The 23542-nt window shown below is 39.7% G+C and overlaps 1 protein-coding gene across 1 annotated transcript in view; it reads right to left on the minus strand.

Annotated features, from left to right (window-relative positions):
- The window catches only part of CA10 (carbonic anhydrase 10), a 187129-nt gene that overhangs the window by 20311 nt on the left and 143276 nt on the right, over positions 1–23542 (minus strand). The window contains exon 5 of the mRNA XM_027691638.1: positions 19750–19935. Coding sequence (XP_027547439.1) covers positions 19750–19935 — 186 coding nt within the window. The remainder of the gene's footprint in view (positions 1–19749; positions 19936–23542) is intronic.

The raw sequence follows: 23542 nt of genomic DNA on the forward strand, positions 1-23542 counted from the left end.
AAAGAAAATCAGGGAATGTCCATGCTCTAAAATGCTTAATTCCTGAAGAAACCTTTAGTTTCTTGGACAGTCTGCGATTAGAAAAGGTGAATTTGGGCAATGATTCAATTCAAAGTCTTTGAAATTTGTTTTGTCCATGTAGTAAACTATTTTCTGCTGGCAGAAAGCCTGGTCTCACTTAGGCTGTGAAAGCAGCTCCTTACTCTGGCTGGCAAAGGGCCTGGCCTTCAGAATGTTCCTGACTGCCATGCAAAAAACACACACATTCATTTCCTGCTGCTTCCAGCTCCCGCTGGAACTCCTGAAATACCAGCTCAGTGGGGATGTGCAGTGTGGCTTCCATGAGGGAATAATGTCTGAATGAAGTGAGGGATTGTGAGAGGTGCAGAATCACAGAATATGCTGAGTTGGAAGGGACTCACAAAGATCATTGAGTCCCACTCCTGGCCCTGCACAGGACCATCCCCAAGAGTCCCACCATGTGTCCCAGAGTATTGTCCAAACACCTCTTGAGCTCTGGCAGCCTTGGTCCTGTGTCCACTGTCCTGGGGAGCCTGGTCAGTGCCCAACCACCCTCTGGGGGAAGAACTTTTTCCTGAGATCCAACCTAAACCTCCACTGACACAACTTCAGGCCATTCCCTGGGGTCCTGTCACTGGTCACCACAGCTGCAGCTCCACTGGAACCAGCTTCCAACTCTGCCTCAGTGCAGCTCTGTGTCCTCTGGTGGTGTCACTGATGGTGACACTTCAGGGTGGTGACGAGCCAAAGGTGGGACTCGATGGGCTCAGAGGTTCTTTCCCATCTGAGTGACTGTGGTAAGTGAGGAGGGAGGCAGAGAGCTGGACCTGGTGCCTGCCCCTCTCCCACCCCCACAGCCCCCTCCACCTGCCACAGCACCCCTGGGAGGATGGATGTTTTTGAGAGTGAAGGGTGGGTCCTGCTTTCCCCAGGTAGCCAGGGAAGGGTGTTTCCAGTGTGGCTGTGATGCTGGGCTGTGGCAAATACTGTGGTTGGCTTTGAATTCATGCCAAACTCATAAAATCATGCAGGTATTTATGACTGCTGGTGCACAGTGACCAGAATGGTGAAAGATGACTTAATACAAGCAATGTCTCCTGTGGGGCTTTGTCTTATTTTTCCCCCCATGAAATTACTATTCACAAATTCTCCCAGCTGTAGTTTCTTCAGTTAATCCTAATGTTGTGCCTGCCACCTCTTCCTTTATTTAATTTCTTTGTTATGTGCCATATCCTCTGGTATGGCTTTTGCACAGCAAAAAAGAACCTTTCTGTTAGTGCACAGATGAAATGGAGCTGAAAATTACTGCAGATAAAAATCCAGCTCTTTGAACTGTAATGCTAAGAATTCTTCAACCAAAGTAGACACCTAATTGGAGATAATGTTGACTCTCTCTATAACTTTATTACTTTGTCAAGCTTACATCATTAAGCATGTATTTCATTTCATTATCCTGCAGTAAACAATTTGTTGTGGTGGTGAGATAGGCTGGTTTGTAGTGTCTGTAGGCAAAGCTGTGTTAGACTTCAAATGCAGGTAGTGCTGTCTTTAGCTTTTGAGTTATGGAGCAACAGTGTAATTATTCTATTACCTTGCTAAAACATCTAATTATTTTGTCAATGATGGGAAAACCTGAGAACTTAAATGTGAGAAATTCCAACATGAATGCAGCTATTCTTTTTTTGTCACTGACAATTTCACAACATCAATTTGCTAGGCTGTTGGGAGGAAAGGATTCCATATGAAATTAATTCAATGGGGACTGTGTATCACTAAAATGATTCCTAATAAAATATTGATTTCTGATTTTAATAAGCGTAGTATATATGCAAAGTATGTGTTTAGCTTTATAATCCATTTAAATATATACAATTTAGTTTTATGGCATGACAAATTATGTGCTGCTGTTTCTCCAGCCTTTGCAAAGCCCATTATCACAAGTTTAAAGGGAGACACACAGAAAGAAGGCAAAGGAAAAAGCTAGTTTTTCCTACTTTTAAAAAAATGTTATAGAACTGTGAGCCCAGTATAAAGTCAGAATTCTGTCTCCAGTGTTCCCTCATCTCCTCAAGAAGTCCCTGAATTCTATTAAAAATTGCTTGTTTCTCAGCAAACAGCATGAAGAGTTTTTCCTGGGAGAAAGGTTTTAATAATTAAAATTAGTCAATACTGAAGCGCAGGAGGTTATTTGATCTTGCTCAGAAACTGACACTTTCCAGAAGGGGGAAAAAAAAATGCAATCTCTCTGATAAATCACTTTGTGCAGAACTGGGAGTCAAGTAGAAGAAATTTGCTGCAGAAGAAAAGAGGGCAACTCACCAGGGAAATAGGTTTGCTCAAAACAATTGTGAGTTGGAACATCAAGGTTGAGATTTTTAGGACATTTCCAGAAAAAAATCTGTGAGACTCTCAGGATGAGATGTAAAAATGCATTTGTTAGTACTTCAGGGCATTACATCTCTCAAACACATGATATAAAGTTGCTGTTGGCTCTTGTGCTCTAGTCCAAATTTCAATTTGTCTACCTTTTCCCCTGTAATTTCAACTAAACTCGCCTGTTTTATCAAGTCAGTCTGTATTTCTGTGCAGAACTGAGGCTGCCCACCTTCATTTAATAGACTTACATTTTGCTCCAGTAGCCCCTGTCAACTCTGGACTGTGCCAGCAGATGAAAAGATGAAATCAAAAACATACTTGTGGATGTCTGTGCCCAGCATGGGCTGGATTCCCTTTGAGCCATGGGAAACCAGACTCTCCTAGAATGATGCCTGGGCCACCTAGGTCCACATGGTTTTCCTTGCCCTTATCCAGACCTGTACATTCCCCTGTTTTTATGAACACCAAACCTCTCCCCTGTCCTTTTCTGACCCGCTTCTTCCCGTCACTTAAAATCTGTCACTCTTCTAACATTAGCACTGCTATCCAGCTGTTCCCTCCCTCACTGTGCATTTCCTAGAGAAGAAAATGGTCCTTAAACATCCCCTAGTTTCCTGTCACAGTGGTGTTCAGAGGTTATGAATATATGTCTGAGACCAGACTGCTGCTTTCCCAAGGGTCTGTCACAGTGGGAAGGGGCTCTGCCGTCTGCATCGTTCTGAGGATGTCACAGGTTGCTCTTGCAAGTGTTTCTGAAAGCACAGAAGAATAAGTTCAGCTGCTCTGGCAGGTTGCAGTGTCTCACCTTTTCTTCGTACTAAACTGTGTCTTTGCATTCTGATTTTTATCTTTGTTGTCGCATAATTAGGATCAATAAATTTCAGAAACACCAAACCCAAATTTTGCGTTAACTTAACTGTGTTTTAAAGACATTATTCTATTTTGTCATACAAAGAGGGACATACAACCTAAATGTAAGGAGTGATGTTGCAATTCAGCAGAATTGATGTTGAGGCTGAAAAAAACCCTTAACCTCCTGAATTACTTTGACTTGTTTGATTCACCCTGTTTGATCTCTCTCTGTGGCAGATCAGATGAGACAGCAGAGAAGGGAGGCAAAAAAAGACTGTATGGGCAAGAAAACTACTGGATGCACAACCAGCTTTTCTGTTCCCATTTCCCAATTTTGGAGCACTAAACTTCTACATTTTGTAATTTTTTAGCACAGTTTATTCTGTGTTATCTGAAGTACTACAAAGTACTGTTTTGGAAAAAAAAAGATAACAGAAGAACTGTTTTTCTCATAGAAGATAACTGGGAGAACAGACACAGGCTTGATCTGCTCATACTCTGAGTAGGGATGTGAAAGTACTACTTTTGATTAATGAGTTGACGTTCTTAGCATATTTACTAGAACTTCTAGCACAGAAAATACTTTTCAAGACATTTTTCTACTACTCAGTAGTAGGGGAACACCTTGAAGTTGGGGCCTGGCATCTGGTGACTGTCACAAATCCTCCTGCTATCAGGACTTTAATGAGCTGGACAGGGACAAGTTATGGAGGCTGAGAACATCAGAGAAGTTTGCTCACAGATTTGTGCAGTTTTATCCCCTCATCATATTTACACTGTTTTTGGCCAACCTGAGGTCTGGTGAATAAACCATTTCACAATGGATAAAAATAGATCTGATTTGACAGTGTAGTTGCTATTACTTGAAAAGACCCAGATAAAACACCACAGTCCCTTTGGCTGAGGTTGGATTACAGGTCACAGTTTGCAGAGTAGATGAGACAATGTTATGGGAGTGATGTTATGGAATCACTCAATTGCCAATGACTTCTGCAGCATCTGCTTGTACCTTCCAGGAACTCTGCTCCAACAAAATATCTTTGACCACACAGGCCCATCTCTATCACTAAAACAAGCTCTAATCTCAGTACAGACAAAACTTCAGAGCAAAGACAGGCAGGAACGAGGAACAAACTCCTCTGCAGTCAGTGAGGCAAACAGATCAAAGGCAGGGGAAGCAGCAGCTGGGGCTCTGCCAGCTCCTCAGACACTTTTCTTTCTGGTTCCTCTACTTTCAACAACAAATGGGGAGAAGGGTAAAGCTACTGGCAGTAATAAAAACAAGAAAGACCTTGGTGCAATCTACCTAAAGCAGGAGCTGCTCACATTGCTTCAGAATAGGAGGAGGGGGAAAATTTTTCATGAATCAAAACACCAAAGACAGCTTCTTAAGCAACAAAGGAAAATATTTTCACCTAACCAACTATTAGCAGTGGATTGTTCATTCAAACCAGCTCAGCATTCACTTTCTGCTGGTTTTACTTCACCCCCCCCCATATATATAAATATGCATACACACACATATAACTTGTAGCTCTCACTGTGCTGACCATTTGAGAAAAGTTGGCCCAAAAACTTGAAAGCTGATGCACTGCAGCAGGTCACAGACTTCAGATTTCAAAGGCTGTGCTGTTCTTTCTCAAGTCATGGGCAATAGTTTTACTGTCTGCAGCTGGAGGTGTTCACATAGCCCTAAGTGGCTCTTTTATTTTTGCATATAGTGTCACTGCTGTAAATTAGATTTCCAATATGAATTAAAATTACAAGGGAAGCATGTCATTGTTATCACAGTGTAGTTTGCTTTGTAGAAACTGGTATGGCTCCAGTTGCCCACAGATGAATGGTGTGAGTAAGGTGTACAGATGAAATGTGTGCATTTAAGGGTTGTTCTATTTGCTTCATTAACAGCAATTTGATAAACAGTTGTCCAGTTACAGATCTCCTGATTAGGATCAATCAACATCTCAAAGTTTGAAGACTGTCAAAATAATTAAATGGTTCAATGAATTTGAGGCTATACATCCAAAGAAAAATTACTACACATTTAGAGACATTTTAAGAGATATTTACCCTATCAGCATTCCACGAACTTTGAAGATACATCTTGTAAATTATTTTCTCTGCTTCATTGATTTTTAATATTGTCAGTGCTTACAACCCTACTGCAATTCAGAAGAAAGTACTCTGAGATTTATTTGGCATATTTACTATACTACAGCCTTCTCTATCTGGCATTGTTTTTCTCTGCCTCTTTGACATTTACAAGTTTTGGAACTTAAAAAAGTAGCTGGTAAGAGGCAGGTTCAGGTATAAACTGCAGAAGACTTTCTGGGTGGCAGAATGTTGTGTATATCTGATGGGAGATTCATGACTGTCCTTTAACACAGTTGAGTGTTGTGGTTTGCCCAGTGCAGTGTCTCGGGGTGATGAACCTTTGCTGTGGCAGTAACAGGGACCAGCCCTGCCTGTTTAAGGTTTCCATCTGCCACTAGGAATGAATTTGAGATGTGAGGTGGCCAGAATCTCTGGGTCCTTTGCAAACACCGTGAAATCTCGTGTCCTGGTCTCCACCCTGCCGTGGTCTGTTGTCATGACTGCAGTTGACTCAGCCCCTCTGTCTCAGCCTCCCCATTTGTAAAATCGGCAAAATAATTACCCTGCGAGATAATTGATAGTTAATGGGCAACGTGCTAATGGCTGCAAAGCCAAAAGCATTCCAAGGGGTATCATTAGTGCCTATTGTGAGCAGCCATCAGCAATTCTGAATATCCAAGGGGACCATGTGACATGACAGCTTCCAAACACTGGACATGTCTGAATTAGGTTTTTGGTTCAGGCCCAACTCTAAACAAAACACACCAAAAGGAGACAGATGGTCTCTTCCAGCTCTCCATTGCACTTTTATTTTCCTCTTCACAAACATTAAAGGACAGATTTTCAGCTCAGTGATGGTTTTCTAGAATTCTCCAATTATTATTATTATTATTTTTTTATTTTAAATGGTGTACATCTTTAGATTTAATAATGGTCATTCACTTTGAGTTATAAGCTGCCACTTTCAGAGCACAAAATAAGGAATACCATCTAGCAGCACACAGGTAAAATTGATCGACTTCAAGCTGCCCAAAGATTGTTTGATGATCACAACCAAAATATTGATAAGTTTACAAGATCATTTGAAAGACGGATGGCATCACAGAACTGATGTGGTGTTCTCTGCTAGGAAAGAAGCCTGTGTCCTCTTAAAAATTCTCTTTTCACTCTAATCTCTTGGTAATTTCTACAGTATTAGCAATTTCTAGATACTTCATAATTTGGTAATACCTTGTGTGCATCAAATAAGAAGAAATGAAATGCATATATAAATTCACGGTGGAGATCACATTTTAAATTGAGATGGATTAAATATTTTAAATCCTAGGGATTGCATCCTGCTTTTCTTGTATGGTGACCCACAGTATTGGGGTCCTGAGGTAACAACTGCACTGCAAACACACATCCCAACCTTACATTTGTCAGCATGCCCATAGTTTCACTTCTTTCCATGGGGGTGTTCATGCACATGGAGATTTGTGGGGAGAGGCCCTGAATGTGCTGCCTGAAAGCTCAAAATTCTAACAAAAGATTTCCAACCTACTTTGAAGTGTTCATCTTCAGTACTGAGTACATCTAAAAAATAGGAATGTATTTTCAAATAGGCCACAGGAAAAAGGCTTTTGGAACTTTTTTTTTTTTTTACCCTGCCATTTTTCCTTTCATCATTTTCCTGGATTTCTAAAAGAAAATCCTACGAGAATAGAACAGACTGACATTCATTAGAATCTGGAAGAATAAGGGTGATTTTTTTTTTCTTTCTAATTAACTGCCCCAGGGAATGGCTCTACCAGTCAGGAGGAAGAACAGCTCCTCTATTGTGCCTTTTTGTGACTTAGGAACAGTAGATGGGGAGGCTCTAAGCTATAAATCAAACAGTGAAAATCCTCTTAACTGAACACACCCTTGGGCTTCACACAGAATAAGGCCTTACACTGATCATAAGCAGAACTAGTTGGGATTTTTTTTTTTTTTTTGCTGAAACAGGGTTTTGCTGGAAAATGCTTATATGTCAAAACCAAAGTACCTCGTGGAGGGAACTTGATTTCAAAGAAATTTTTCTGAAAGACAAGCTGAGACTGTCAGAAACCTACCTGATTTCCTGCCAGTTTGTCTTGTGGTGCAGCCAAGAGCCTGGAGACCTGGTGCCTCCATCCCTCTGACCTTCAGTAACCAGCTGGTTTTCCTGGGATGTCCCTCCCCTCAGCAGGGCTGAGTGTGAATAAAGTCGTGTTTGAGCACACAGACAGACTGCCAAAGGGACAATCTGGGGACCAAGAGCACGGGGGCTTTAAGACTTCCACAGAGAACTCAACACAGCTCCCAGGGTCAGGACAGCCTTGGATGTACATGGAATTATTCCTGTCTGATGCCTCTTTTATGGCACCAGTTGTGCCTAAAGCAGGAAGGGGGAGGGATGGAGTGCACTGTTCAAGCCACAGCAGCACCATTCTCCCTCCCAGGCTCATCCATGAGCCCCCTCTCTGGAAACATCTCCCTGTGACCACTGCTCTGGAGGTGCAAATGGAACAATATCTGCCAAAATCTACAATAACCAGAGCAGTCTTGGTGCAGCAATTTGTATTTTGAGTAAAACTGGCTCCACAGGTCAGTGCCACAATAGTCTCTAGAACAGTCCACAAACCTCAAAGCCACAAAGTAATTTCACACCGTGCAGGACTGGGACCAGAGCTCTGTCTGTCTCTCTGATTATTAGTTTTTGTCTTTGAAGTACAGGCATGTCCTGCCAAAGGAATGTGTGTTAAGAGGACTTCAGGTTTCAGCTGTGGTGGATTGTTCTGCTAATGCTTTATGTGTTTTTAATTATGTTTTTATTGGTAGCACATTTTTGTGATATTTTATTGACCCTTCCCTGTTTTTTATGAGAGCAAGCAATGAACACTAACCTCCCTTTTAAAGCACTAACAGTGGTACAGTTAGTTCTAAGAAGTCTTTTATCATTTTCTGAATCAGAATTCCCTATTTCAGGCAAGTATGCTAATTCATCATTTACGTATATTACCACAAACTTTTTGCTCTCTCAAAATAAAAAAAAAAAAGGGATTCTTCTGGAGAATCTTAGCAGAACCCCAGTTTGAAAGCCATGCTCCTCTAATGCTTTATGTACTGAATTTTAGTGCAGGGAAAGTTCTGAGCTGAGAGTTTGGTGGATTGGAGCAGGAGGAAGAAACTTTTGTCTGCACAACCTCACCAGGGTGTTTCAGACTTACGTGGCAGGAGGCAAAAAAAGCAGCGGGTAATGAGAATTGGGTGGCTGAGCTCCTGTAGCCAGGGATGCTGCAAGATTAATTCCTATATAAGCATGGAAAATGAGAGGCCTCTGGGGACCATACCTACATGCTGTGCTTTGGATGTAGACTTCAAAGCATTGGGCTGGGTTGGAGGTGCTGTATGGGACTGATAGCTCAGGCCTTGATCACTCTGTGCTTTGACTGGCAGAGGAAACGGGAAAGAAATTGCTACAGGTGAAAAGACCAGAAATTTATGTAACAAAATAGGCTAAATGTGTATTGTTTACGTTTAACGTGGCTTGAAAAATAAAAAAAAAAAAGGTTTTTGATTCATAGGAATGTCACATTTGAGAGAATGTGACAGCTGTTTCTGGCCAGTCCTACACTGAAGGTTAAGCAGATTAAGGCTGTGTTGCCAACTGGTTCTGTTATTAGCAGAATTTCCAGGGACTAGATGGCAGGAGTATGTTCATAGTTTGATAAGAGAGAGTAATTAAAATTTGAGATGATGGAAAGAGATGGCCAGTAATGGACTTGCCCTTTCTTGCTAAAATCCAGAACTCTCTTTGCCTTTGATAGAACTTTCAGAGTAATAACTTGTATATGGTACTTTTCTAATGTGCCTGTGGCAAATTGTCAGTTACAAAATGTTTCCATGGTGGTTGGATTAAAAAAAAACAAACCCAACCAAACCACTGAAAAGTAGCTGAATGTAATGAATTAATTTCTCCTAAGTTTTAATCCACCAAATCTTGGCAGGTGTATGCAGTAATGTTCAGTTAGTTCATACAGAGATAAGAATGCAGACAGATAAAGGTGAGATATTAAAAGATAAGTGGAAAGAAAATGGACTTCAAATAAATGTGGTTTAACCTTGTCAATTCTAATTCTGCACAGTGTTAGCACTGATGCTGTTGTGGCTGCTATCACTCACATGCTATTTTAAGGGTAGCTATGCCTGAGCAACTGTTCTAAATGTAATAATTTTAGAAAGACATGCTTCTGAAATGATAACAGAATTGAATTTTGCTTTCCTTTGTTGTTTGTAAAATATCCTATTCCACTATCTATCACAATTTTGCCTAAAGAAAACGAAATTTAGAAGTATTTCCTTCTTAGTCTGTGTTGAAATTACCTAGATGGTTAAAATGAAATACCTCAAATTTAAAGTATTTTGACTTTCTGGGAGGCAGTGTATGCCAGGAAAGGTCTGCAGTGATGGAGGAAGGTCAAGACAGTTTCATTCATGCTAAATAAAAACTGTAACTCTGCAACCTCCCAGCATTTCCTGAAAATGTAATAAAAAGGTAGCTAGAAATGACACAACTTAGTTGGCTTTTTACTAAGATATTAAAATGCCTCATAAGAAACTGTTAAACCTGAGGTGAGGGACAAAGGCCCAGTGAAGGAGTAGCAGAAGCTACAGAAATAAACTGAAGGTCAGAGAGCTGATGGTGAGGGTTCACAGCTGCCCCTGAGTGTTTGAAAGCAGAGATTATTATGAGGGAGGAGGGCCAGTTGTGAGCTGGAGTTGGGACCTAGAAGGATGTGGTTCCTCCCAAGCATTCAGGTCCCAAGTCACAGGGAGCAGCACATCCACGTGGGATGGGGAGGACCTGCCTGATTTGGCCACGGGTATGAGCCAGGAACTCCTGTCTCCCCCAGGAGGACTTTGGCAACAAGTTTGGACTGTTCAAAGTTAGGGTCACGTTCATTGTCTGAAGCTCTTCCATTTTTAGAGAGTAACATAAAAATTGCTGAAGAAGAGAGTTTCCAAACTGACACTCTCTGAGTACAAGGGCCATTCTTGACCTCAGAACTAGTTGGTTTTGCTTCCACTTGGTCATTTAATGAGTTGTTGCAACAGAGACATGTGGTGTGAGTGCTCAGCACCAAAGGGGCCTGAGGAACTTCATTGTATCTTCAGTGTTGTGCCTCACCTGTCATTAACTCTGGGCTCTCCTGTTTAGGATCTGATCCCCAGCATCCATCCTCCAGTCCACAGGCACTGCCAGTTAGGATAGACTGGGCTAACAAACAGGGTATTAGCAGTTATGGCAGTCTGATGTCCATGGTTAGTAAATAAACACCAAAGCATCCAGTTTTATCCCAAAGTGCATTTGTCCAAGATAATGTTTGCAGTAATTGCTCCCTGCTTATCATTTTGGTAAATTGTAAAAATGATAAAAATTCACATGCTTACTTTTTATTTTATTTTCTGGTTGTCTGTAGTAGCTGCAAGAGCTTTTGTACAGGAAGTTTGTCTTGATTCCTCCTTTCTTTGGAATGTTACTTTAAATATATTTGGGGGAAAAGTTAAAACTTACGGAAAGTGTAGTGGAAAAATGATTACCAAGTAACATAAAACATAAAAGCCATTTCAAAATGAGTGTAGTTTTTTTTGCCTACAGAGGTAAATTACTCTTTAATTAAAGAAGAATCATCCTGAAACAAGTGAAGTCACCACAAGCAAATGATAATAATTTGGAATGAGGCAAAGCGAACAGTTCATAAGTGACACTGGAGGTTTAGAGAGCTGAATGTTTTCATGTCCCAGTGGTTTAAAAGAGCAAATCCTACAGCTGCTACTCTAAGCAGAAAAACTCCACCTTATTGCTTTATGATGCTGGATTTTAAAATTGAGGCACCAAAGGGATTTAGATTATAGTCGGTGACAGACTGTGCTCTCAGTACATTGACACTCTCTTCCACTTCTCACTCCCTCCAAAAAAAGAGAACAGTTGGTAACCAAAAAGTAAACATGTGCAAAAAATATATTTATTACTAAAGGGATCTGTTTCACTCAGCATCTAAGAAATTCAGTATTATTATTCCCTGCAGCAGATATTTTGCTGTGTCACACGTATATTAATACAAGCTGACGTTGCCATAGAGCTTGCAGTTTGTTTGGACAGCTCCTGCAGTTCTGCTAATGCATGGAGAGCTCAGAAGATTCAGAAAAGTAGTTTCCAACAAAGGAAAGTTTTCTGGCTAGGAACACCCCTGTATGTGTTGACAGTGAAAAACAACCCCAAACCACCCCTCTAAAAGTCTGCCAGTGCAGTTTCTTAAATTTCAGTATACAGCAAACAGTATCTATGGAGCTTCATTTATTTGATGTGAAAGTGAAACGTGAGTTTTCACCTCCAATGACCACACAAATACCCCAGTAATCTGACAAAATGAAAAAATGCAAGCCTGAAGCAAAGATCAAAATCCTATTTGGGTACCTGAAATTTAATCTCAAATTTTATAAGGGGTTAAACACTTGTTCTAAAGCATCATTCAATCTCCAGATGGTATCTAATGATTGTTTGGGATTATAAAATTAAACGACTGTTCCTTTCAATTATATGTTATTGTCAGTCTTTCTGCTAAAGACATAAATACATAATTTCTCCCCCTGTATCTTTTTCTTAGTTTGTATCTTTGAAGAGCCACAGCTGCATCAGGTCCAATCCTGATTCCTGTTGGGGCAATAACTGAATTTCTGAGCCTTATACACCAAGAGAAACATCCCATTACAACTTGCTTCAAATAAAACCATTAAACTTCTCCTGTTCTACCTATCATAAAGTGCACACTTAGGCCTATAGTATGAACTGTAAATTCTTCCCCTTGCCAAAAAAACCCCCAAAACAGTTAAAAGTCTTATTTGTATTTCCACTGCTAATCAAGTTTTAGAAAGGTGAAAAAGTAACAGGAATGGTATTTATGATAGGAGCAGCTGATTATACATGAAGTAAAATTCTTTATTGCTGATATAAAGTTTGGACATCATATAACTTGATTTGTGTAATTAAGGGTTTTTCCCAAGGGAAGGATAAAACAGGCTATTTCTAGAATCTAATTTTCCTTTAAAAATAGCAGTATGACTACAACAGCACTAAATGTAAGATCCTGACTGCAGGAGTGCCCTGGTGCTGCCTGGCAATGCAGCCATTGATATAAAAATGAGTTGTACTTGCTGTGTATTTTTTCTATTTATACATTTATGATCAGTGATTTATAGTTGCTACGCCTCTGGGTTGATTTTATAACTTCTCCTGGCTCTCGAGTTCTGGGGTTTTTTTATTTAACAAGCATATATTACCCATGACTTGAAGATGACTGTCTAGGCCAAAAAATTACAGGAAGGAACATAAGTTAAAAGTCAACTATTCCACTTCAACAGAGTTAAAGAAGAAACTGCTTTTGAAGGTCACTAAGGATTAAGATGTATTTTTAGCATGTAGCCAGGGCAGGAAGTTTACTGCGTTTTGATGTAAAATACACCACAAAATTTTCTGTTCCATATTCCTGGAAAGTCATCTTTCTTGTGCTCTCCAATAGAGTAGTTCAAAAGGAGAGGCTTCCTGGGTAAGAAACACCAACTGCATTTTAATTGTTGCCTATTTGCTGCTTACAACTTATCTGGATGTCAGCACATTGTTCTCACTGGTATCTTAATGTTCCTGTTGCTGCCATGAAGCCATGGATGTTTAGATGGCTTTGCACCCATTTCCAACTTTTGGTTTCAAGGAACCACTCTGTCATTTCATCTCCCCTAATTCTGTCCATAATCCATTTAAGTTTATACATCATACTGAAAATCTGTCACAAAAAGAAAAAAACAACCACAAAAATCTAATGGAACACAAAATCAAGTAAATGGAGTTGTGTGCAGCAATTAGTTTACATTTTTATCTGCACACCTGTTTCTTATCCATCAACAAAGCAGCAGTTAAACAAGTACAATTCATATACTCTGAATTCTTTAAGAACAAAATAATAGGAGAAATCTGAGAAATAAAACCTGGCATTCAGATATTCACTATTAGATTTTGGGAAATTATTTGCAGTATCTCCAGACAGCTGCATACATTTTACATTTTGTAGCTTTCCCCTTTATATATTCCTATGTAGCCACTGGGGGATAAGTTTATTTGTTCAATCTGCAGGTGCCCCAAACTTTCCAATCCCTCACTTTCACTGAAGCTATTGAGGTTCAGGCAGAGTTTGCAGGACTGCAGGAGTGTGGATGCTTTCCCAGATACCTGCACTCCCTGCAGCCAAGAGGGAATGAGGGCTCTTCCTGGGAGAGCAGGTGGCAGCTCCAGTGGGGGATGTTCTGTGAGCAGGAGGCTCGTTTAAAAGCTGCACTTTGACGGGGAGTTTAAGGGATTTTGTTTGGGTTTTCTACTCTGCCTGGAGCCTCAGAGCATCCTGATCTGCTCCTCTGGCTTCTGCTCACTCTCAGTGACAGTCCTGGAAGTGAGGCCATAGTCCAACAGTTTAACAGGCTGCTTAATCTAAATCAGCTATTTGTAAGAGCAGATTTTGGTTAATTATTGCATATTATTTCATGCAGCGGTTCTGTAATAGAGCATTCTGTATCTGACACAAAAATACACAGTAAAATAAATGTTACCTTTTATCTTCCTCTTCCATTCGTACTGTCCTATTGTCACCTACCATTTTATTGCTGGTTTCAGGTACAGTAAGTGTATAATCCTTAGTAAGTACAGTAAGTGTATAAGCCTACATAAGCCTTCACACCTTAAGGACTTCTTAGTCAACAAAACTTTTGCTTAGAATCTTGATTTATCATCTCATTGTATTTTGAGAAGTATTTTGGGAATGTTTGGAAATGTTTTTCATATGTTTTACTTTATAAAACAACAGAGGTTTCCAAGTTTGCCTCCTGCAAGATTTGCCGTCCAGCTTATCTCAGCAGCATTCTTCCTTGGACCAGTTTTTTCCCTAGGGATGATGTTTCCAAATCCAAAGGGCTCTGCTGCCCAGAGGGAGAGGAGGTCATTTCATCCCCATGTAGTTTAGGAGGGGAGACAGACCAGGCAGGCTGCTACCAAAATGGATCTTTCTTTTAGAGCCTCATTTCCTTCAAAAGTCAATGGAGGATAAAAAGGAATTTCCATTGGGTGATTCAGAGCTCTTGAATTACCAGACCACAGTCAGGTGTGAATATTCCTCAATCTGTGATAATATACTGTTCAATCCTATTTTCTGTTCTTCTGACAAGCAATAAAATCCTATTTAACTTAAAACATAAAATTGAATTTGTTTTAGAAAAACACAGTAATCCTGTATGGGACATTCACTTAAGAGTTGGACTCAATGATCCTTGTGGGTCCCGTCTGGCTCAGAAGATTCTGTGATTCTGTGATGTGTCTTTTGGACTTTAAATCTGTTTCTTATGGATATTTTATAAAATTTTGGGTGAAGCCACCTACATTATTTAGGGAGGACAGAAGTGAATTCTTACAACTGCAGCACATATTCATCTCCCACTGGTTTTGAATTACTCTTGTGAGCAGACTCCTTATACTTTAGTGATGACAATACCACCACCTCTTCCTGATTTATATTCTGTTTCTATATCAATTTAATTTGTTATCCTATTGACTTTCTCCTTTGAAGCTGAACATTAATCTGAAGGTTATAGAGATTTTACTAAGCCCTCCCCCCTTCCATTAAACATGTGTTCCCTCATCTGGTACTTTCCTCAGAGGCTTATTTTTCAAAATTAATAAGTGTTGGAGTACAGTAAACTTTTCTTCTGGCTGAAATACTTAAAAAGGACCTGCACCATTTCCAAAAAAGGCTTCAAAAGAAGACAAAGGACTATGTACTAGCACAATCCAAGGGCAAGCCATGGTTCCTTCCATAAATGATACCACCACCAGGTTTTTGAGGAGGCTGTTTGGAACTGCACAGGCAAGTCAGAGGTGCACAGAAGGTCTCAGTGGCAGAGCTACTCTTTCTGATTTAACAATTCAGAGCACTCCAATTCTGCAGCAGGCTGGATTAAATTATTTCAGCTGGCTGGATGGTTCTCATAGGCTGTCTATGTGACAGTCCTGCTTCCAAAAAGATCACAAGTTGGATTTGAGACACTGATCTCTCTCATAAGTAATCCTTTACTATCACTAGAAGTTCCCTACTCACAGAGACACGCCTGCAGTTAAAGAATTTGCAGTAGCTAGAGGAGACTGATGATTCAGAATGTTCACCTTCTCTTTTTGATTCCCATTTTCTTGTATTTCTTTTTTTTTTCTCAGTGGCTTTTTTAGCAGCAGCAAAAGTAAATCTCAGTTCCAAGCTGTGTGTACAGCTTGCAATATGTATCCATTTATTTAGATCCTCTTCTCACTTTCATTTTACTTCTCCTGTAGCAGATGAAGTCATTGTGTGTTTATAATCTGTCCTTGGGTTTTTGGAAGGGTGGGAAGAGAAGAAATCTATTTCTTTCTTCATGTGTGGTGGACTGTGGTCTCTTGTTTAAAAGTTTCCAACCATTGAGCTTGTGAAAAGTGCATAACCCCAAATAATTAAGCTCCTTGACTTTCTGCCTTTGCACTGATAAGGCTGCTACAAGGCAGAGCCAGAAAGTGATTGGAGGTCTCCTGCAGCACATTTTTCATTTTTATGCTTAGAAGAAAAAAGTGGTTTGGATTTTTATGACTTTGCCACATGGTAAAGTCAAAGAGTCCCATTTTCACCATGAACCTTTTTAGAGGTTACCTTTATATTTTAACAAGGCAGACAGTGCCTGAACAACAGCCCTCTGGTCAGTTCTGCTGTTTGTGCTGCTGCTGTCTGAAGGGAAAGTGGTCTTTGTCATTAAATGATACAGACTTGAAGCATTAAAACCCCTTTTGCATGGAGGCATTAGACAGAAGACACAAATGATTGGTGTCTTACTTGGAGACTTTGCTTAAGCCAAGATTTTCTTTTAATCGTTGTAATACAGTAGGATGCTTATGCAAAGAACAGGGAACTAAACACGCTCAAGTTTGCATCATAGGGACAAGTAAATGCTTGATTTATTTATTTAAGCATTCCAAAGCCTGCCTGCCTTCCCACTTACCAGTGCCAAACATATTGATGATAATCTGATACACAGTTTTAAAGCCTTTACACTCAAACTGTTTGGATGTTTGTTCAGTTATTCTGTCTATACTAAAGTGATAATTGGGGGCTAAAAGGTAACCAGATTATTGTGGAGATCTCTCTTGAGATTGTATATTAAAGCCTGGAAATTACAAGCCTCTTGGTATCATTCAGACCACAGTACATTTTGAAGCAATTTGCTATTTCTGGGCTGTTTTTCACGCCATGGTCCCACTCCAGTGCTCTCCAGCTTGCTCTGGTGCCTGCCCCCTTGCAGAACACCTTTACTAGGCAATAAAGTCCCTAAAACAAAGTGCTTCCTTAGTATGGCTGTTGGATTGGATTTCCACATGTGTAGAGAACATTGCAGCTGGTTCAAGACATATCAGGGCTGTTTAAAAGCTTCTGCTTTGTCTGCTCCTGGATTTAATTTCAGTCTATGTGAGCCAATCTAAGTTTGCCAGTGCTGTGAGGGAGAGGTGCTGCCCTCTCCCCTGACCTCTCCCCAGGCTCCCTTCCTCTCTCTGCAATGTGCTGACTTTGATAAGTCTTGGAGACCTCAGTGAAAATGAGGGGAGAGATGTGGATGGGAGCGGAGGAAGGAGTAGTAGGAATAATCTGATTGTGATCTACTGGAATGGATCACACTTCTTGGGTAACTTCATCCTCAGGAATTGTTTCCATGGCAAAACAGAGGTTTTGGTAAAATCCACGGGGGGTTTGTCCAACACAACTGAGACCAGCAGCAAGGAGGCAGTGCCATGGGAGTTCAGTGTGCAATTAGCAGTCACACACCGCAACCCTGCAATGATTTTTCTCTGGTTGCTAAAGCCTAAGCCAGCAAACATTCATTGCTATTCTTACCTGCACCAGCTAAATTAAACTAATGAGCCTATGCAGTTATTTTTCTTTATCCCATCTCCTCTGACAGCATTATCCAGTGCAGAAGTGAATAGTAATTAGCAGCAACAGTCTTGAAAGCACACGTTACATTATAGAGCACACACTCTATCAGGAAGTCAGCTGGCTTGTTTACAGCTTTCTCACTCGTTGCTGGGAACTGTAGACAATTCACCTTCTAGTGCTAAGAGCTTATCAAAAATCACTCATTTACACAGACAGCACTTGTATGGGTGGATGTACAGTCAAGAGACACCATTAGTTGCTGTCTTTCTCTGAAAATTTGCAGCCATTCTGTTCAGCATGATTGATTTGCATCTGTGATTGTACTTTGGGAACAGTATGTGTTCTGTAAATAAGACTTAGTTGTGCAGATGTAGGTTCAAATCAGTAATTAATACTGGACCTTACTGAAACTTACCTGTCCAGCTGCCCAAAACAGCTTTTTGAAACTTTGAAAAGCACATCCTCAAAGGACAGAACCATCTCAGCATCTGAAAAGTAGGTGTCTTGTCTAAACTCCTCAGCCTGTTGTTTGTCTATTCTCTGTTGTCACGGGAGATGCATCTCCACAAAGTGATTTGTCCTGTCCTAAGAGATGTACCTCTGGCTATCAGAACTGATCATCCTTTGAAGATGTTAATCTCCTCCTATTCACTGCAGGGGGAACTCACATAACTACAGGAATCCTGCACATGCTGTAGATCCAGCTGTGCCTGCCTGACTGACTGACAGCAGTTTCCACTTAGCTGGGTTTTCTGCTTTTATTAAGGAAAACTTGAGGTCTCTGTTAGCAAATACCAAATATTAATAGTACTTCGGAACTCCTACTTTCAAAACCAGAAGAACCTATTAAGTGTCAACATTAAATATTGCCAAACAAGGCTCTACATTTTTTCATTGTTATAGTCTAGGACTGATGAATTTATAACTTAAAAACTCTTTTAAAAACATCTGAAATGATGCTGATACATCATATCAAGTACAATGGTATGTTTCAACTAGATTTTTGTTTTCTTGTTCAGTCAACTTTCTGTTGTTTGAATATTGCTTTCTGTAAGTCTGAACAGCAAAGACTTTATTTACTAAAGCATACTTAACTTTCAGCTCTTAAAGGAGCAATATTTTATATATTCACTTATCATGGAATTTAATGAAGGCAACCAGAATTCAGTTGTGTCAGACATGAGTAATTTCATGCAAAAGCTGCCACTGGCTGTATTATACATTTATGTAGCTTATAAAACAAAGCCAATGATTTCCATCAATTATAACACCATCATTTGGCAACTCTGCAATTAATTTCTTACTCTAAAATAACTGCTGTTGCTCAGTGCCAAAGAAAATGCCACACATTAACTGACTCATCACCAGAGTCTGTGATGGATAGTACACATGTCAAGTTGATTACTCATCTCCAAGAAAATAAGTGCTTTATGATCAGAAAAATATTCTTTTTGGTATTCTGAAAGAATGGTAACAGGGATAGCCATTTTATCTTTAAAAATGACCCCCACACTAATATACAGTTATTCTGAAGCATTATTTTGAGTAGTGGAGTACAGTTGCATGCTGGCCAGTTCACAGCCGTGGCCCAAGTTGAAGAAGGATGGGGGTACTGCAAACCTCATGCATCTCTTCTTTGTAAAAAATGTTCCTACATAAGAAAAATGGAAAGATTCTGCCCTGTTTGTCCCAGAAAGTTTGCAAACTCTAATTTACATCTTGAAAAAGTACTCCACATAAGACACTATAATATTTACCCAGCAGGAGTAACGGGCCATTCTGCAACAGGTATCAGGATCATGAAGTTATGGTCTTTCTTGGGATACTTATAGACATGTGTTCAAAACACAGGTTCTAATTCTGCCAGGGATTACTTGTGCAGTCAACCTTATTTCTTGAGCAGAGTTCTGTGGAACCATCTCTGAAATTAAGTACCTCCTTATTTTTGCATGAATCAAAGGCAGGATGATACTCAGTGTAGAGTGTTACACACCAGTGAGTAGCAAAACCAGCACTTCTATACAAATTGGAGGCACTTCCAATATTACTTTGTGGTTAATCTCATATTTGTGTTTACAAGAGACATAAAGGACCCATCAGAAGAGACTTGATTACTTTGTAAGTAGCACAGATGAGAATAGAGGCTGTCTCTGCATACAATAAACACAGCACTTTCATTCTTAGATACAAATCACACGATTTGCAGCACAGGGGCGAGGAAAAAACCCAATTCCCCGATTTTCAGGACGGATACAGGGAAACCATTTTTTACGGTGACAAATTAATTTGCAAGTACCTTCAGCCAGAAATGGAAAGCGAGTAATTCATATTGGTACCTCCCAAGAGGGTGACCTACCTCCCCAGAGAAGGCCTGTCCGTTGAGGAGGTGCTCTGATCCCTGGCTGTCCTCGCTCCCAAAGTGTAACCGGATTTCCTCCAGGCGGTGACTGTACGTCATCGGCCCTCCAGAAATGTTGACCAAATGCTCTTTGTCTAATCGTAGAGATACGTGTCTCCCTGTGTTATACATTGTCCCACTGACCTAAAACGGGTAGGGGGGAAAAAAAAAAAGGCATTTTTAAAGAAATAATCTGCAAATCTTAGAAACTGGTTGTATGTACTCAAGGATTTTGCTCTTCTCACACCTTTGTTCAAATGTAGCGACGCGTCTGGTTGGGAGATGAAATAACCGACCTGAGGTAACACTCCAACTTCTCCTTTGAATCTTATATTGTATATTCAAATATTTTGCTAAATCCACATGTACACATTTTAGCCAGGGGCACATTGTTAGCATGGTGAATGGGATTGTTACACTTTTAAATAAGTGAGCTTTTAGAACACTTTTTATTCAAGGTCTGAGTAATGGCTTCATTACAGAATTTCCGCACTGAAAATGGGAACATTTCAGCTGACATAAATTATTTAAGTACACTTGAACAAATCTGGAATTTACCTCTTTTTTTCCCTTCTTTTAATATTTATAACAAAGTTACCCAAAAGTAAAGGTGCTGCAAAAAGCAGAGACATAATTATTCATTAGTAGGGAACTCTACTCCTCCTGGAGCTGCAGGTAAAAATTTTCACTGTCTTGCTCTGCAAGTCTCTTTGTTTTGTTATGAATATTTTATAGGTACAATTGCCACATCTTTTAGCCACAGCAGTACAGAATGAATTCCAATTTGATCATATGTGTCTAGGTCCTACTACACCTCCAAAAGCTGTAATGCTCCCTGAGAGTCATCTTTATTTTTAAAAAGACTGAATGTTGTGCTTCATTTGCAAACTGATTTACAGCTGCTGTAATGAAAAAGAAAATGATGGTGGAAATTTTTCATATGGAATATAATTCTGTCATGATTTCCACTGTCACAGGAAAGTTTCTAGATCAAGAAGTTGCTTAATTTATGCCATTAGAAAGTAAAATATGCCAGTTTGAGTTAAAGCAGAACTATGATTTATTTTAAAACATTCTGCATGGATACAAATGTACACTTGAATAAGATCCATTTAATTTAAGAAGTGGAAGCATAGGAATAATATGCTTTGTTGCACTTCAATTTAAAATTAAAGACATGACTATTATGTATTATATCTCATACTACATCAGTACTATAGTAATTAACATTGCTGCAGTGTCATTTTCTCTGTAATACTAATTACTGAGTTTAAATGACCTGTTTTCTTGCACAGTATGTTGTAAAAAGTTGCACTGAACAGACTGTGCACTAGAACTAAATGGATGAGATTAAACAGCTTTTGATTGTTGTGGTTCTTTACACTTTGATACAGATGTTCTTTTTTTCTTTTTTTTTGGTGTTTATTCCAATCCAAAATAAGCAGTAATAAATTTCCTACGAGAAGTAATAAACACAAATATTCCTACTCATCGCAAAAACCCACAATGATTTTATTTATAAATGCTCCTTAGTTTTTCTGCTTGACTTGGCATGCATAATAATTAAATACCAAGTTTAACTTAATAGGTGGAAGAAGGTCAGCTTATTGAATTCAGTTTCAGTACACTGCATATGAATGACACAAAATTGCTAATCATAAGTAACAAATGTAGTTTAAAAACAAATAGGGGGAAGCGGTTAGAGCCTCTTACTCACATTTGGAAGCTCATGCTTCACTGAACCCTCAGTTAAATTTAGCAGCTTTGCAAAATATGCAGAATCCATTTCCTTACTTAAATTGGTACAAATCTCAAATGAGGTTGCCATTATTTTCTCTCTCGAGGTAAAAGTGACCCAAATAACCCCTAATATGAGTCAAATAACTCCGCACAGAGCAGAGAAGGGAGACGATAAGAGGCAAATTCATGAACAGGAGTAACATTTGTCTTTCTCATTTCTCCCCTCATAAAAATGCAGTGCTTGTAGTGAGATGATATTGACTGTTTCAAAACAGAATTTCCCCACACAGCTGCAGATGGAGAATACCAGGAATGCAGTGAAGCATCTGACATTCCTCATTTCTGGCCCGCGGGGAGGGATGAACACTGGAAGTGAGACTGTGAAATTCTCCTGCCTGGGCACACAGACTGGACACCAGGCAGGGCAAAACCCAAGATCTTCAATACAAAAAATACAATGCCTCAATGCCTTGCCCTTTTCTGTGCCTTCTTAGGTGTAAGTGAAACGCTGGTTTTCTTGTTGTGAGGGTGTGCCCAAGGGAAGAGTAGCTGCATAAACCACCTGAGATCCAGCACCAAACTGCACCTTCAGGACATGCCCATTTCTTGAGGGTATCAACACGTACCATCACCAGCAACTTTCAGTGGGCACTTCTTTTATGGGCACTTGATTCCTACAGGAAGTAGTGTCTTATATTTTCCATCTACTTAGATTGCATCTGAATGAAAAGACTGAAATATTTAGGAACTTTTTTTATTTTCTGGAGACTGTGACTTGCCCAGGCTCCACAGCTGATGGCCCACCATAGCACCATATGAATTTCTTTATTGTAGTGCATGATATTGTCTGGTTTATATACAAAACCAATGTCTTATCACCTTCAGAGGTGAACATTTCAAGTGTAACCATTTACAGTTAGCACAAAGAATCACACAGGTGTGTTCATCCTCAGCATCCATAAATGCATTTTACACACTCAATACTCCATATTTATGGTACTGAGCCTTTAAAGTGATGGTGCACTGTCATTCTGCACTCTCAGCTGAGTTGGTTTTGAGGAAAGCAAAGCTGCAAGTGAAGAATGTCACAGTTGCAGAGGTTACTGAGATATTTTCTGCATGTTGTACATTCCCCTAAAATGAAGGCTGGGCACCTTGTGGGAAAGATATTGCCTCTGCCTGGAACAGTCAACAATATCTGCTACCCCAGAAAGCACAGCATTTATTTTTTATATGTGGAGACTGGATAAAATGTTACAGGGTAGTTTAAAAGGCTCACATAAAAGATCTGTTAAGAGCTATATAACAATTTCCTTAATGTGTCAGACTAATCTCAGGTGCTCAGTCCTTCAGTGTGATGGGCTTTGTGCCACTTCTTGCTCTGCTGTGAAGTAACTGTTTTGTTCTGTGTGAGTTTGACTTGAAAATTATATAAAGATGGAAACTCAGCAAGCAAATTTTGGGAGGTGGAAACAGCACTAAATCTTGACCTCTTGTTTTTAAAAAAGATTTAAAAAAAACATCTTATGCACTAGAAATGAGACTGCAGTAAAGAAAACATATTAAATCACCCATAAAGCTGGTCTGAGAAAACGGCGAAGTCCAAAATCATCAAAGTTAATGATCAGACCACATTCTCAGTTGACCCCATTTTTCCTCATAGATTTAGAAAAATTTTCAAACAGGTAATTTTACCTGTGGCAAAATCCCTGAGTAGAAGAGAGCACAGCAACATTCATGGGCTTCACCCTTAATTATGGAACAGTTCAACTTTGGTAGACTTTAATTAATTTATTAACATATTCCTGATGTAGTTATTTTCTATTTAATCTCATTACTTTTAATTCTTGCTTCACAGAGCTTTGTGCACATAATTCCCCAGCAGCATTATACTCTCCCTTTATCTTGATGCAAGGCATCCACACGGGCACATGCTGCTGATATATTCTAGACTATATTTCTCAGTGAGCTCTGAATCCTACTGGGGTATAACTTGCTGGTTCTGTGTCCA

The sequence above is a fragment of the Neopelma chrysocephalum genome, unplaced genomic scaffold (assembly GCF_003984885.1).
Source record: "Neopelma chrysocephalum unplaced genomic scaffold, ASM398488v2 Primary Assembly neopelma1_84, whole genome shotgun sequence".
In the NCBI taxonomy this organism is placed as follows: Eukaryota; Metazoa; Chordata; class Aves; order Passeriformes; family Pipridae; genus Neopelma; species Neopelma chrysocephalum.